Source organism: Hypomesus transpacificus, chromosome 10 (genome assembly GCF_021917145.1).
Source record: "Hypomesus transpacificus isolate Combined female chromosome 10, fHypTra1, whole genome shotgun sequence".
Lineage (NCBI taxonomy): Eukaryota > Metazoa > Chordata > Actinopteri > Osmeriformes > Osmeridae > Hypomesus > Hypomesus transpacificus.
Window position 1 is genome coordinate 5,682,309 of NC_061069.1, and position 15,998 is coordinate 5,698,306.

The window sequence follows — 15,998 nt, forward strand, 5'->3', positions numbered from 1 at the left end:
TGAACATAAGGCCTATGTAGCGAGGTGGAGCAAGGAGGCTTGAGGATGCGCGCAGGCTTACCAAAATCCATTTCGGAACAGGTATCCCTCGGGAATCAGCAATCTCCTATTCCATTCTGGAGCATGCACGCATGAACCGTCGTACAGACTCCAGCTGCGGGACCGCAGAGTAATATTGTATGGCTTCTTTTCAATATCTTCTTTCTCCTTCCAAAAGTTCGCAGTTTCCTTTCCTTTCACTCCATACATTTCAAACACGTACACGGTAGCACTTGTCAGGAACATGCACTCCATGAACGACGGAAGGAAAATTAAAACCACCTTCTCTTTTCTTCGGAAAATTCAGTGTGCATAGCTAACCAGCGCGTTTCTCCTTCGGATCGCATTGAGCGGAGCTTAGAGTGGATATAGTTTTTTCCTATGGAGGACTACAAAATACGGTGGCGAGCCCCTCCTTATATTCCGCGGCCCTCCATGCTCCAGCCCCTGTCTGTACCACATGTCACATCCCCTGGTTGCTATAGCAATGGCTCCACATGTTGCCGACAGTGAAAGCTCGAGAAGCACCACTAGCTGTTAAAAAGCTTTTGGCGAAGAGGAGACACCGGAATCTTAATTTCTAGTCTATCAGTTTGACTACGCAATTTTGTAATTTATTTTTTCTCCAGTAACGCAGTCTGCAGTTTACCATTAGATAAAATAAACGAATATGAAATACGATTTTATTGCGTTACCAGGTAACACACTATTCACAACCATCCTAGCTAAAATATACCTGGGTAAATACAGGAAAATCAACATCTTCCTGTGTAACATTAAACACAGGGGCAAATAGCCCCTAAAGCTAATCAACAAATATAGCTAATTAGTTATTAGCACCAGAAAGAACTGATCTTGGGAAGGGGCAACAGCTGCAGCAAACATGGTGTGTGTGTATATGTGTGTGCGCGCGCGTGTGTTGGAGCATGGTCTCGAGAAATCAGTAGGGGGAAAAGGAAGGTGTAGCAGAGGGGGAAGGAGTGAGAGGGAGAAACTGAGAGATCCTGTCTAATGCAGATGACATGTCTGGCTGGGGGACTCTTCAGTTTATCTTTCCATTCAGGCACCCTCTCTTTCCTGCTGCATTGGGGTCTATTGTTTACCCTGGTGGGACAGCTGGAGGTGGCAGGGGATGCAGCTTTTTGGGGGACTGGGGGTGGGGTGGGGGGGCTGGAAGGGGGACGGACGTACGGCAAACCTAGGCGCCTTTTTTGTTGCACCGAGACACATGCGGACACAGAATAGATGCTATATTAAAGCCCCAGTCTTCAGTATCTCATACCGCCAACCCACTTAGCAATGTTATGCAGCATGCAAACACATTTATTCAGTCTTATTTTATTTTAAGACTATGCTTCAATTTTTTTTTTTATATTCTACAGCTTGGAAACACATATTGGTTTTTATTAATAAAAATACTGACAACAGATAGTCTGTTCATTCTTAAATCAGGCTAACCAAAAGCTTTTATGGAATCATTATAGCTTTGCCTTGTGAAAACCTTTACAGTAACATACATTTTACAATCTGGTAGAGGGTGTTAGAATGGAGAAAAAAGTCTAAGAGACGTCTTTTGACTGAACAGGAGGTTTTAGCATGCTGAGGTAGAGTCAGCATTCTACCATGACAGTATATGTTTGGGGAAACTAAAGGTTCTGTAGTTTAGTATAAGTACAATAAAGCACACAATATGGCAGTAATAGTGGTGCAGGTACTAGTGCAAACAACCAGAAAGTCTTCAATGTTATATAGAGATTCATTTTCACTCTATAGCAACCTTGATAATCCCTCAATGTACAGTACAATTATGCATGCACAACATCTGGACCTCACATTCACGTTCTGCTGAGTGACCAACTGTGACGAGGCATTTCACCAAAGAGGCTATAAAAGTGTATAACAGCAACAAGGCTTGGGCTGTAGAGAATCTTTAAAAGGGCTTTGAGATGGGAGATTCCTCCTTCCTTTCCTTTGCTCGTGAAGTCCCAGTACTTCATGCTTCTCGGTCTGTATACCTGTCCAGAATGCACTGCGCAGACACCTAAGCTTACTTCACAAGCTGGAAAATTGCTTGACAAGCAAGGGCCATATAACCCATGCCGTCTACGAGCGCTCCAGACACTGGCTGGCAGGCTGGGGTGGGCGGGCTTGGGGGAGCTTTGACAGGCTTTTCCGAGATTTCCACACAAATAGAGAATTTCATGCTGTGCTCTTGATTTCACGACCAGGGTCACAATGTCCTCGGTCACAGACGGGCATAATCATTTTTTTTCAGAATGGCCGAACTTCTAGAGGCAAGTTTTATTTCTCATAAGAAGATGTAATGATCTTATATGGGTAGTAACCTAGTAGGTTTTTAAGAAATATGATTCTAATGGTGACATCACATTAACTATACAAACAATTTATGTGAAAAACATTGGGTAAGCTATATACCATTAAATTAAATTAAGAGGAAGTAGTATCTGTCAGAAACTACTTTTCTGAGAAAATACATCAAATCAAGCCTTAGACTAGTAAATTACTGATTTAAAACCACTTTAGTTATTGGTGGACTTCATTATTTTCACCTTTGACACACATACACACATAGAAATCTATTCATTGAATATTGAAGGGGCTCTGAGGCATTCTCCCTGTCTGAGTGGATTCGTGATAAAGGTGACAGTGGTGCAGGCAGACATACTGAAGATTCAGCTGCTTCCCCTTCTGAGGGATGCAGCAGAAAGGCTGTTTTGATGCTGAAGGCAGAGGGGCAGGAGGGGAAAAAAAAATTGCACAGTCTATTGTGTTCACAGACAAAGGAAGCTCCTCAAAATGTCATTGCTTTTTTGGCAAGGTTGTTGGTCGGCCATCACTCCAAGTAAATTGGTCAGTTTGATGCTTGTGCAAATCTATAACCAAAGATATTTGGTATTTCTTATATAGTAGTAGACAGTGATAGATAGCTGTGTTGTCACCGTAGGTATTGGTAAATAAAACGTTTATTCAATAACAATGTGTGTGGCTCAAAGTAAGGTTCAAAATAGGAATAATAATAAATAAATAAAATGCAGAATCTGTGTACTTTTGTTGGACATGCAATAATCTTAAGGGCACCGGTCATAACTTACATGTAACTTTGTTAAGATGGCAGTTTGGTTGTTAATTTAATGGATGTGGTAGGGAATGTGTAATAGAACTCTATCGTGCCTGTACAAAACAATGGTACAATGACCAAACAACCTTAAATTTTGTGCTGTTACTGACTAAAACAGCTATTACGACAGGGTTAGACAGTCACCTAAACAAATAGGTATGTCAATAAACACTCACCAGTACAATTGAAGTCAACAGAATACTAGCCATTTTGGAAGCAGAAAAACTGTCAATTATAACATGGAATGTTTATAATGTAAAATCAAATACATGACAAATAACTCCATGCAAATTCATACACACATAACACGATGAGCCTGAAATGCCCCCAGACCCCCAAATCCTGTGTTACCCCCATGCCACACTAAGATTCGCTTGTTAAAATAGGCTCCTTCATTGTTCTACATCTAAGCTCTTGCATTAGCGTGAGCATGCTGTGCAGTTCAAAGCTTCGAGCATGCTGTTGATCAAGGTGAATAGTACGCCTGTCATCCTCCTTATCCTTCAGATAGAAGCGCCCACTCCTCTGCTTTACATTATTTGTGTGTGTGTGAGAGAGAAAGGTCAGGGATCTGTGATTGTGTGAGTGCGTTTTAGAGGTGATGGCTGAAAAAATTGGTTGAATGGGTTGAATGCAACAACAAAAAATTGTTACATGTGAGAGGGGTTCAAGGATATGTGTGTGTTTGCAGAGTGCGTATGATCGTGAGCGTGTGAGTGTTTCTGTACAGTTAAAACGTGAGGCAGGGGCAGAGTGTTGTTGAAACACTACATTCCATCCACATCATTTGAAAAAGAGGGTGAAAGTGAGAGGGTCTTTGCCATAGTGTTTCTGACTGAACACATAGGTAAGGCTGGATGGTAAAAGCTTGAATTGAAGCGCACAAACAGCTCAATGAACATCCACTGAACTTCACTGCTCTATTTCTCGATGTAAGTGTACGAAGTGCATATTTGTTAGTTTATTTTCTAATAAGATAATTCAGAAAGTTATATTAAGGTTACATAAACTAATAGTGTAGCCATGTCCAGCCCAGATTTCTTGCTTACAAAATAAGAATGAGAATAAAAAATAGATCAAGGAATTGTTAGAGTATAGAGCTATAGTATATTGTATAGAACTATAAAGAAATAGCTAAGAATGGTTTTGAGTGTTAGCGGTATAGGTTGTTACTATAGGTATTTCTGTCTCGTAACATGGTAGTTAATACAACCTCAATGCAAAATGGTTTATATTGCTCTTAATGACAATCACACACACACTTATATACATACACATCCTGATGATTAACCATACTTACTAAGCTATAATGTTTTTGAAATTTTAGAATTTCAAATAAAAGGCTGTATAGGTACTCAGGGTGTGCATATGTCTTACTACAGGACTGTTATGATGAAAAATAAAATGTAAAGTTTATAAAATGTGTAGATCCAATTCCAATCTACTGTTCAGTGAGTGCCTGATTCAATACCCATGTTTTGAGTTGACTCTCTCCCAAAAGGTCTTTCACACGCAATCATCTCATTCCAAGCACTCAACTCTGAAATAACACGCAATTCAGTACTGTCTTGACTTCTCAAACACAGATGAATAGTTGTTTGTTTGTGTGAGTGTCTGGACAGTAAAAGCTGAATTTGCCCACTTTGAGATAAGCTGGTTTTTCTTTTCTATCTTCTTTTTTTATAGAAATAAAATTATTTCTGGTTGAAAGCTGTGCACCAAAGCATAAAGAGGGGCATGATCCCTCGGTGTGAATACTGCTATTAAGGTGTTTTAGGTATCCATGTTAAGTTGCAGTTAAGTTGCAGTTGCAGTTACTATTGTATCAACGGGTCAAAACAGCTAGACTTTGACTTTAAAGTGACTTTACCAGCAGTCCCAATTGAGCAATTGACATAAAAGCCATTCCTGCTGTGGCTCACACATGAATTTATCCAGTGACCCTCTCCTTGCTGTTAACACACCATGCAAAGACCTAGCGCCATCATATTAGCCGCATTTGGTGAGAGTGAAAACAGCCAACTGGTGAGTATAAAACACACATGACCTGGTAGCACACGTTACAAAATGGCAACATCCCAGCCTCAGGCTAACTCTTTTGCATTGCTCACAATGTTTTCCTTTTGCAACCATTTAGTTCCAATCTATCAAAGTCATTTTTTTGTTTCTCAAACACCGGGATATCAGGGGTTGAGGTCACAATTTTCACAACGGGAGAGAGACAGAGAAAGAAAAAAGAAAACAATAAAGCCATGCATAATTATTCATCATTAAATGCCCCCTTAGACCTGGGCCCATGTCATTGTCATGACAACTACCCCCCTGCCCTCCAACCCCACCCCCCAACCCGGCACCCCCATCACCCAGGCCCCGTTCTTCAAATAGCAGCAAAACACCAATGAGGATGGAACCGCCCTCAACAAAAATGGCTGCCGGGCAGCTCTTTAGTATCCCTCCATGTCCCTGTGGGGTAAAGGAGGGTTAGTGGCAAAGAGCCAGCTTCCCCCTGCCATCACTCTCTCGCCATGCTGGCAGTGCCCTTACTTAAGGCAATGGTTCTGATTTCACAGTTTAATTACTGCTAATCTGAGGAAACAGAGCCAACGTTAATGAGCTGGCGGAGGGAGTGTGAGGGAATGTCAGGACTAAGTCTTTTAGGGGAGGAGCTCCACAGCTCTGGTGTTTCTTGTTTGATGCATTATTCTTCTAAATGCTCCATAGCACTAAGCTAACTTGTGAATATGTTATGCGGTATGCAACAGCGCAGCTCCTCAGTAGCCTGTTACTGAACTGCAGCTCACAGGTGAATGATGCAGCAGATCTTAATGGCTTTTGAAAATGCCACTGGATACAGAACTGAGGAATTTCAAGTTTACTTTTGAACTTGTAAGTGTAGTCGACAACTATATGAAATGACAAGACAAAACGAGTTATTTAGTATTTGGGGAAAAAAATCCTCTTTCCCATTTCACAAATAATGTGGGGTAATAATGTCACTTTACATTAAATACATAATTCTGTTAAGATGTAAAAATGAGCTGAATTTCCCTGTTCCACCCTGTTCTTCATGTGCAATACTAGGCGTGCCCCAGAGACAGAAGGTACCTCCTCAACCTTCTAGTTGAACAAATAGAATTTCCCCTTTTTGCATTTATAATTGATTTGCAATCACCCTTTGAGTCATTTGGTCTTTTTCCCATTTCATGGTGAATGCCCTTACACTTTACAGTAATTGTTAATGCGTATCATGAGAACGTAAACATGTTAATTATCAGTCATTTGAAATGTATTAGCGGTTGTTGTGACCTCCACTTAGACCGACCTTCCTGGTACGGTATCTGAGATGTCCTTGGAGAAGATAGAGATACATTTGCACGGACATTCAACATCTTTTCAAACTGATGTCATGATAAAAATGATGAAATCTGTCTATGGGCTACAATTTGTTCTTTACTGCTTTGGGATAGAACAAATGCAGTTTTTGTTTGTGGGATAGATACAGTGCCCTCCAAAAGTATTGGAACAGTGAGGCCAATTCCTTTATTTTTGCTGTAGACTGAAAACATTTGGGCTTGACATCAAACGATGAATGTGAAACCAGAGATCAACGTTTCAGCTTTTATTTCCAGGTATTTACATCAGGATCTGATGCACAAATCAGAAAATATCACCTTTTTGTTCGAACCCACCCATTTGTCACGTGAGCAAAAGTATTGGAACATATGACTGACAGGTGTGTTTTGTTGCCCAGGTGTGTCCTATTACATACATTATTCAATCAATAAATACCACTGAATGTCTACACTCAGGTTCAGATTGGGTAAGATAGGTTTTGTCTATGCAGACTGTATTCAGAGGTGAAAACAACATGAAAACCGGAGCGCTGTCTTTGGGTGAAAAACAAGCAATTGTGAGTCTTAGAGAAGATGGAAAATCAATCAGAGCCATTGCAGAAACATTGGCCATAGCCAGTACAACCATTTGGAATGTCCTGAAGAAGAAGAAAACTACTGGTGTACTAAGTAACAGACGTCGAACAGGTAGACCAAGGAAAACATCAGCAGTTGATGACAGAAACATTGTGAGAGCTGTAAAGAAAGACCCTAAAACAACTGTTAGTGAGATCAGCAACAACCTCCAGATGGCAGGAGTGAAGGTATCACTATCTACTGTTCGCAGAAGACTTCATGAACAAAAGTACAAGGGCTACACCAGAAGATGCAAACCACTCATTAGCAAGAAGAATAGGAAGGCCAGGCTGGAATTTGCCAAAAAGTACAGAGATGAACCTCAAAAATTCTGGGACAAAGTTTTATGGACTGATGAGACAAAGATTAACTTTTACCAAAGTGATGGAAAGGCTAAAGTTTGGAGAAAGAAAGGAACTGCTCATGATCCCAAACACACAAGCTCATCTGTGAAACACGGTGGAAGTAATGTCATGGCTTGGGCTTGCATGGCTTCTTCTAGGACGGGCTCATTAATCTTCATTGAGGATGTAACACATGATGGCAGCAGCAAAATGAACTCGGAAGTCTACAGAAACATTTTGTCTGCCAATTTAAGGAAAGATGCAACCAAACTGATTGGCAGAGCCTTCATCATGCAGCAAGATAACGACCCAAAACACACTGCCAAAACAACAAAGGAGTTCATCAGGGGCAAGAAATGGAAGGTATTAGACTGGCCAAGTCAATCTCCAGACTTAAACCCTATAGAGCATGCATTTTACCTGCTTAAGAGGAGACTGAAGGGAGGAACCCCACAAAACAAACAACAACTGAAAGAAGCTGCAGTGAAAGCCTGGGAAAGCATCAAAAAGGAAGAATGCAAAAGTTTGGTGACGTCAATGGGTCACAGACTTGCTGCAGTTATTGAAAGCAAAGGATTTGCAACTAAATATTAAGTCTTATTCACTTAAATATGTTTTAAGTATATCTGTTCCAATACTTTTGCTCACATGACAAATGGGTGGATTCAAACAAAATGTGATATTTTCTTAGTTGTGCATCAGATCCTGATGTAAATACCTGGAAATAAAAGCTGAAACGTTGATCTCTGGTCTCACGTTCATTATTTGATGTCAAGCCCAAATGTTTTCAGTCTACAGCAAAAATAAAGGAATTCGCCTCACTGTTCCAATACTTTTGGAGGGCACTGCATGTAGCAGAAATAAATAAATGTGCTGCAATCATTTTCACAGCGGTCATTAATTGATCAAATTTACCAAGGTCAGTTTAGATTGGAAGATTGCACTCTCCTCATGGAGATGGGATTTCTTAAACAAGAATAATACTTAACATTGTTGTACATGTCTGGCCAGCACAGCAAGTGTCAATTGTAATTATCATAAAAATGAACTTCCTACTGTTTCTGCTGATCTAAGGACCATAGACAACTAGACTAACTTGATAGACAAAAAATTATTATTGTTAATTGCTTAGCATGCAGTTCGTTACAATACACAGCTGATTACAAATCTACTCGGCCAAAAGGGAGAGGAAGCACTCTATCTGATGAATGCAACAACTGAGCACCGATGCTAAACTGAGCAACATCTTATTTTGCCATGGAAATTACCTTTCATTGCTGTATTTTAAGAGTAATATTACAAATCGGTGAACACAACTTCTTTGTGGAAATATAAAGACAGTAGACGCAAACCACTATACTTACACTTATTAGTATTATTATTCACTTTGAGGGTATACAGTACGAGGAAGAACAGCTGAGAGAATTGAACAGATAGATAAGAATGCTTTAAGTGTAACCGAAAAACACTACGGTGACATCTAACTATTCAAATGTTATCGCTGAGCATTGCATTCGTTTCCTACCCCACCTGAGCTCGGGTTGGGGAGCATGGCATGCTGGGAGAAACTCAAATGAATGGAGCGAGGAACAGTGTGAGATCGTTGGTGACCTTTAGCGCCAGGTGGCTCCTGGGGCTTCTCCGGAGGTATGTGGATGCGTGTAATCACCATCTCAACAGATGCTGTGCTGAGAAGCATCCGGAAGAATCAACACTATACAGGTTTCCGGTTTGGGAAATTACGCTTCTGATTGCACAGCAAAGCTTTATTCTCCGAGAGTAACGTTCTGTACACTACGTGCTTGAGAGAGATCTTAAAAGTCGCCTAGTGTGCTAAAGGAACACTGTCTGGATGTACAACATGAAGTCATGTATTCATACAGAGCTAACTTCAAATGTAACTGGTGTTCATTGTTATTTATGCGACTCGACGCATCTACCGTATCAACGTTGTGAAAAGAGGTATTCATGTGGTCTGACATATACTTTCACCCCTCAATCTGTACAAAACAGCCTGCGTGTTTTGTAGTTTACGCGCGGGCGTGTACAATTTCTGGAGTTGTACGCGTGTACGTGCACATGTATGTGAATCCATGCATATGTGCACACGCGCCCACACCCGCCCACATCCAAAGGCAGCTGTACAAACAGACAGCACATACATACGGGCAACGTCGCCCAGAAGTACAGTCCGTTTGAGGAAGCAGTGGGGTGCTGCCTTCCCCATGTCAGTGGAGGGTGCTATTCTCGGTTGGATAATTGCAGTCTGTACCCCCTCAGCCTTCAGGCTGTGACAGGCCTATCTGGGCCACACGGAGAGCTACCCTGGGCTCCAGCCTCCCCTAGCTTGCCCTCCTACCCCACTGGCATCAGCCAGCCTCCCAGCTAATGGAAACCTTTGCAGCTGACACAGTGTGTGGTGTTGCTAACAGCCGCCAGATGCTAGCACTGTGACTCAGAAAGCCCGGGCTGATGAGCACACACACACACACACACAGTTTCATATGACATGCACGTAAAGACGCGTAAACTCACACATGCGTGTGAGTACACACAGTCGCACACGCATCTGAAAGCGCACACGACGCATCTGATTTAAAAAGCGCACTGAGGTTTACTGTGCACACACACATTCCACGGTAGCAAAATTCGAACAAACGACAAGATGTTTCATTTGATTTGTTTCTGAAAATCTGGGCAAAAACGTGTTAACTATCACTAATACTGACAGTTATCACTCCAATTAGGACAGGATAAACACACCATAACTGTATGCTTCTGGTGCACAGGTCGTGCCTGTAAAGGTTTGGAGAAATGGGAGTGGTCTAGTCTAAAATCTAAACAGTAAGAGTACGTTTAAATGTCACAGAAAGAAGCTGTCATTCGACAAAATGTGATTTCTGTTTGACAATGAAGATCAACTGTCATCTGAATTGAGAAGAGGAGAGATGGTGGCACGACAATGTCGGTCTGTGAGAGCGCACGCTCGCGCGGGAGAACAGGTTGGTGATGGTGTTGAACTCAACGGTGGATTGACCCAACCGTGACGTCACTGTTTTCAGTGGGAGCAGCTCACCGATCCAGAAGAGCATTTGATGTGGAGGACACCTCCAGAGCTACACAAGCAGGACCCTGGGTACCAGGCTGCTAGCCACCATATACCACATGGCCAGGCCTCTCAGCACCATTTCCATATCAAAACCCATTTGGATTCTATATCTCAGGCACGGACAAGGGAGCAGCTAACAATTCAATAGACACTCAATTAAATTTTCACATAGACACATTTGAATATCTATTACAATGTATGCAGATTTTGCTCTCACCCATTGCTCTGATCTTCACTATTTGTTCTCTCTCTTTGTAATGAAAATGCTGTTGGAATAATACAAGTGCAGGTAAACAGATAGCCTCCTCTGTCTCTTGATCCACTTAAAAAAGAACTTGTTCTGCCGCAGTCATGAATATTCCTGATATTCAAATAGACAAGAAGACAAGTGTTTTTTGACATGCACCTGGGAGTGAGGCAGATTGTAAATCAACGTTTTCGAAATCTATCCGAAATATAAAAAAACAGCTATATCATTACAGAATGCTGTTCTTAATATATTTCTAAAGAAATCAATCCCTTTTGTCTTATACGGCTTGCGAAACGATTTAATGTGTCATCAATTCTAGCACTAAGGATGAAGGCATCAGAGTGCATTGTGCTCAGAGTGTTGAAGCCATGACAAACCCCCCTACCCTACAGAGGAGAGGAGAGTCTCTCGGAGGACAGGTTCTGCTTGTTGAATTGAACTCTAATCAATTCCAATAGCTGTGTGGGGCTATCTAGTTGTTTTCCCTTTGATTAATTCCATCCCTCGCTATCTAAAACACTGTTTTTGTCGACAGATTGGAAGCGCCTCAATTCATGCTGAACAAAGGCGTGCGCTCTAGGGAGAAGTGGGATTAGTGGTACTCCAGGACAATTATAATCTGCTTCCTGGTGCCCCCTTATCTCCTCCACTTATAATTGGACCCATGTCTAAGTGTGGAAACAACAATGTCAAAAGGCTGCATAACCTCAGTAGTGTTGAATAAGGAAACGCCAGAGGTAACAAAAAAACAAGAAAAAACCTTATGAAGTGTTATAAGTAACACTTAGAAAGCAAAAAAATAATTTTGTTAATAACATGGTTTGCTGTGATTAATCATGGATTAATCCAAATGTTGCTGTATTTGAAAATTCTACCAACTGTATCTACGATTGTCGATGACATAGAACAGCATAGCAAATATCAACACAATTATCTGCAATTATTGTTTCTCAACCAAGCACCACAAATTCAGCCTGGTGGGATTCATCTTCAGTCATGTTTCACCGACTGACTAGCCTGTGTCTGACATATACATGAATGCTAAGATGTTTCTCTAAATATTTTTTTGTGGAATGAAGCACCAGTTGAGTTTTTTGTTTGTTACAACACATAATAGTTAGCTTGATGAAATACTCTCCTGAGAAGAACAACATGCAACGACATTGCATGTCTTCTGGTTCTATAAAATTCACAAAAAAACAACAAACTAGAACGTTTTATAAGTTCAATAATGTGCTTAAATATGAGAGCGTTTCCGACACATTTCCAATTAAAGCCCCTGATATGATGAAAGTCAGTACGGCATGGGCAATGAAGAGACATCCCAACCAGCGGCGTAGCCACGGGGGGCCTGGGGGGGCCTCAGCCCCCTCATTTAGACTGGTTTTTCCTGGCTCAAAATTAGGCTTAAGCGTTAAGTGCTGTGGAGAATAACCTCACTAACTAACAACTTAGTGCTGTGGAGAATAAACAAGAACATGCAGCGGATTGAAACAGACAACATCCTACTCTTCAAAATGCTTTTCACAGATATATTTATTGTCGCATTTCATTCGCACTGTGTGTAGTATAACATATTCATGTGCTCACCTTGCTACTTTATCTTCCTCGTATTGGGCTATTTTATTAAAAGTAATCCATGATTTTGCCTTTTCTGTTGTCCATGATCTTTCAATGGACAAGAACAATCACCAATTTAAACAATCTTTCAGTGGATAATTATTATTGTTGCTGTGGTACATGGTGGCTAGCAGTTTATGCCATTGATACATCTTTTTCAGGTAGGGTCCAGCTTCTTCTATCGCATTTAACGTAAAAATAGTCTAGCCGGTTGGAGGGAAGACTGAATTGCATTTTTTTGTGGTGCACAAATTCTCTGAGAAGGCTTAGACAGGGTGAGAAAAGCCTTTGGCCTTTTGCCGCCTAAACCTTTTCAATGCAGGAAGAACCCTGTTACATGTCCAGCCACACCAGGTTTATGTTTGGTCGCAATAAAAATATAGGATTGTTGATTTGTTTTTGTTTTGTGGCCCCTTCATTTTAAGAAGGGACTCCCCAAAAAATACAATTATGATTACACGACAGGGGTGACGGAGACCAGGACACTGAAAAATTGTCTTGCTGCTTATCATGGACTGCTTGTCCGCAACAGTCATTTCTCAATGTCCCGAACAAAATCATATCAGACAGTAATAACCTGGCACAGATGACAGGAGGGAGACCAGAGGACAGAGCACCTATAGTATCTGAATAGGCCGCACTCTCATTACAGACATCAATTGGCGATAATTGGCTCTCTTTTATTCTCTCTGTGTCTCTCTGTGTCTCTCTCTATGTGTCTCTCTCTGTGTCTCTTTCTGTGTCTCTCTGTGTCTCTCTCTGTGTCTCTCTCTGTGTGTCTCTTTCTGTGTCTCTTTCTGTGTCTCTCTCTCTCTGTCTCTCTGTGTCCTTCCCTGTGTCTCTCTGTCTCTTATCCTCTCTCTCCCTTTCACGCCTTGCTTGGTAAGCTTCATCACCACCATTTTGATTGACATGGAGTGGATGGTGACAAACTCATTGGGGCAGCCTTAGTGCTGAATCAATAACACAGAGCAGACGCTTGGCAGTCTATTTAACAGAGAGAGAGGTGGGAGAGAATGGTAATGTCTAAGCCAAGGGGAGATAGAGGAAAACAAATGTGCTGGGCTTGAAGCAGCAGCTAGATACTTTCAATGATATTACCTTGACATCTGTATTTATCTATTCTGTAAAAATAAATAAAGTAGTCATACTGTAGTTCATTGGCTATTTACAGTAGTAAAAACAGATGTGTCATAATATATATTTTTTTTTTAATATTACCCCAAAAGAATGTGTAAAAAATGTGAACATGCATACTGACATGCCCTATAAGACATGCCCTATAAGAATGGTACTTACATCTGTGATTCCAGCCTCCAGAATGATGACTTTGGCTTCCTTTTCCAGAGAGCCTTTCTGTTGAACTGTGAAGAGAAGAGCAGAAACAGAGCTTGTGTGAGGCTTCTGTCAATCACTGCTACTGTACAGTGTATGGCTGCATTTCAGGGCGCCTACACTGCTATCATGTAGCACAGATGATCAGATAGTTCAATACTAATGGTATGTATCCTGCGGTATCAACCACTACCTCCAAAACTGAGCTGATTGGATAGGGTTCTCTAGACATGCATAAGTAGTGTTTGAAGTTGCAAGAACGTTGAGTTTAATATCTGAGACTAACCCATCCTTTCTGGGAGACACACAGAGTTGCATTCACTTCAATTTTCAGATTTAAAACAGAGCTTAACTCTTACAGTAAATGTCTGTGTACACCTCATAGTGAAACATTTGTTGGTTCTTGCTATTGTACACTGTATTCCCCTTTCTCTCACACATATTACCCATATAGGAACATCTTAATTTCCCATCACCTAAAATGGAAATAACTGACTGAAATTCATGGGCTGCAACATTCTCACAGAAAAAATCATGCAAAATTGCATTTTCACTACTTGTTTGCATGTGAAAGAACTGATGTAGAAAAAAGTCCCTCTTTTGTTGACACATCAGCCAGATGAAGGATATGCAAATAACCAGGGAAGAGCTCCACTCTATAATGTTCCCTAAAATTCAGCAATAGCCTATCTAATTAGTGTTTTAATCTATCAGGGTAATTCTCTACTCTCAATTTATGCAGAGTCCTGTATAATTACACCACTGTGCTTCAGCTGGGTTCGTTTTGACACAGCTGCTCTCTCATTGGCCAGCTAGCTGAGCTCTAACCTTGAAGACAGGAAGTGTGACCACCTTGTCTGGCACTGGGCTGTCAGAATAGACATCTTAATAGTTCTGTCAGAAAGCATAGACTAGCGCCTGGGTTAGACATACTTACTTAATGAGCTGTAGTCTATTGTCACTAAATCTCTAAAGGACTAAATGGGCTGGCCTGTCTCCTCAATGGGCATTTGAACAGCGTAAGATTACATACATTAAGTAAAATGGGTTCTTCTGTGAGTTCTAGTTGAAGAACAGAAGTGAAGACTATGGTACCACTGACATCATTGGAGGTTTACAGAAGAGGACACAGACATGCACCTGGCACACAGGAGACACGCTGTCTCACTAGGGAAAGACTTATGACTTCTGATGCCCTTTTAATATGTTTACAGACTTAACAAGTCCCACAGCATGTTTAGTATCAAACTCGCGCTCATGAGGTGCTCTCAATGTACTTCTTTACTTGCACAGTAAAACTTAATAGCCAAATAAGACCCTCATTAGCCAAAACAAGAACCAAATGTAAAGACCACTCCAAATTCAAATCCTCTCATTCTCTCTCTCTCTCTCTTTTTATCTATCTCTCTCACACACACGCACACGCACACACACACACACACACATACACACAGACACACAGACACACAGAGAACTCCTCACCAACTTCTTTATTAATTTATATTCTACTAGCGCTAGGTTATTTAGAAGACCGGATGATTTGTGAACCAGAAACATTAGAAACATATGTACAGATAAAAAGGCATGGTATATAGCTGCTATGTGACATACTTATCATTACAACTGTGTTTCCTTTTGCATAAGTACTGCATCACATACCAAATCCATTTCAGAGGACAGAAAGAAAATAGCACATTTTTGCTACAGCCAGCCCTCATCCAAAACACATTTCATTTGTCACCTCTGCCTGCCTGGTCTGAATTCTGCTTAATGTTAAGTCAGTGCATCTGAGCTACTGTAGGTGCCCAAAGCGAAACAAAGGCAGCACTGGGGATTCAAAAATCCACCATTTTTCAATGTTGACAAAGGGGAAGCCTGGCGTCCGTGAGCAGAGAATGGATGCTTTTGCCGTGCTGAAGTGAGTTTTTTTTTTCTTTTTTACTGCAAGCACATTTCAAGTCCAGTAATGAGAAGAAAACAGCGTCTATCCTTCAAAGGAACAAGAAGCGTGACCCCCATGGCATTACCCATACCAGTACACTGGTGTAATTGCATTACCTTATCATGATATCACACAGTGCTTCCTGAGCAAATCAAAATATATAGCTACAGTATTATGTTCTCTCTGAAATAACAATTTTAACAAAAAGTTAAACTCTATTACTATCTAAGAGCCTGAACTAATATTTGTCAA

At 41.0% G+C, this 15,998-nt stretch overlaps 1 protein-coding gene across 1 annotated transcript in view; it reads right to left on the reverse strand.

Moving 5' to 3' along the window:
• Positions 1 to 15,998, reverse strand: part of LOC124472179 (receptor-type tyrosine-protein phosphatase N2-like) — an 81,840-nt gene that overhangs the window by 26,772 nt on the left and 39,070 nt on the right. The window contains exon 12 of the mRNA XM_047026872.1: positions 13,769 to 13,833. Within this exon, the coding sequence (XP_046882828.1) occupies positions 13,769 to 13,833 (65 nt within the window). The remainder of the gene's footprint in view (positions 1 to 13,768; positions 13,834 to 15,998) is intronic.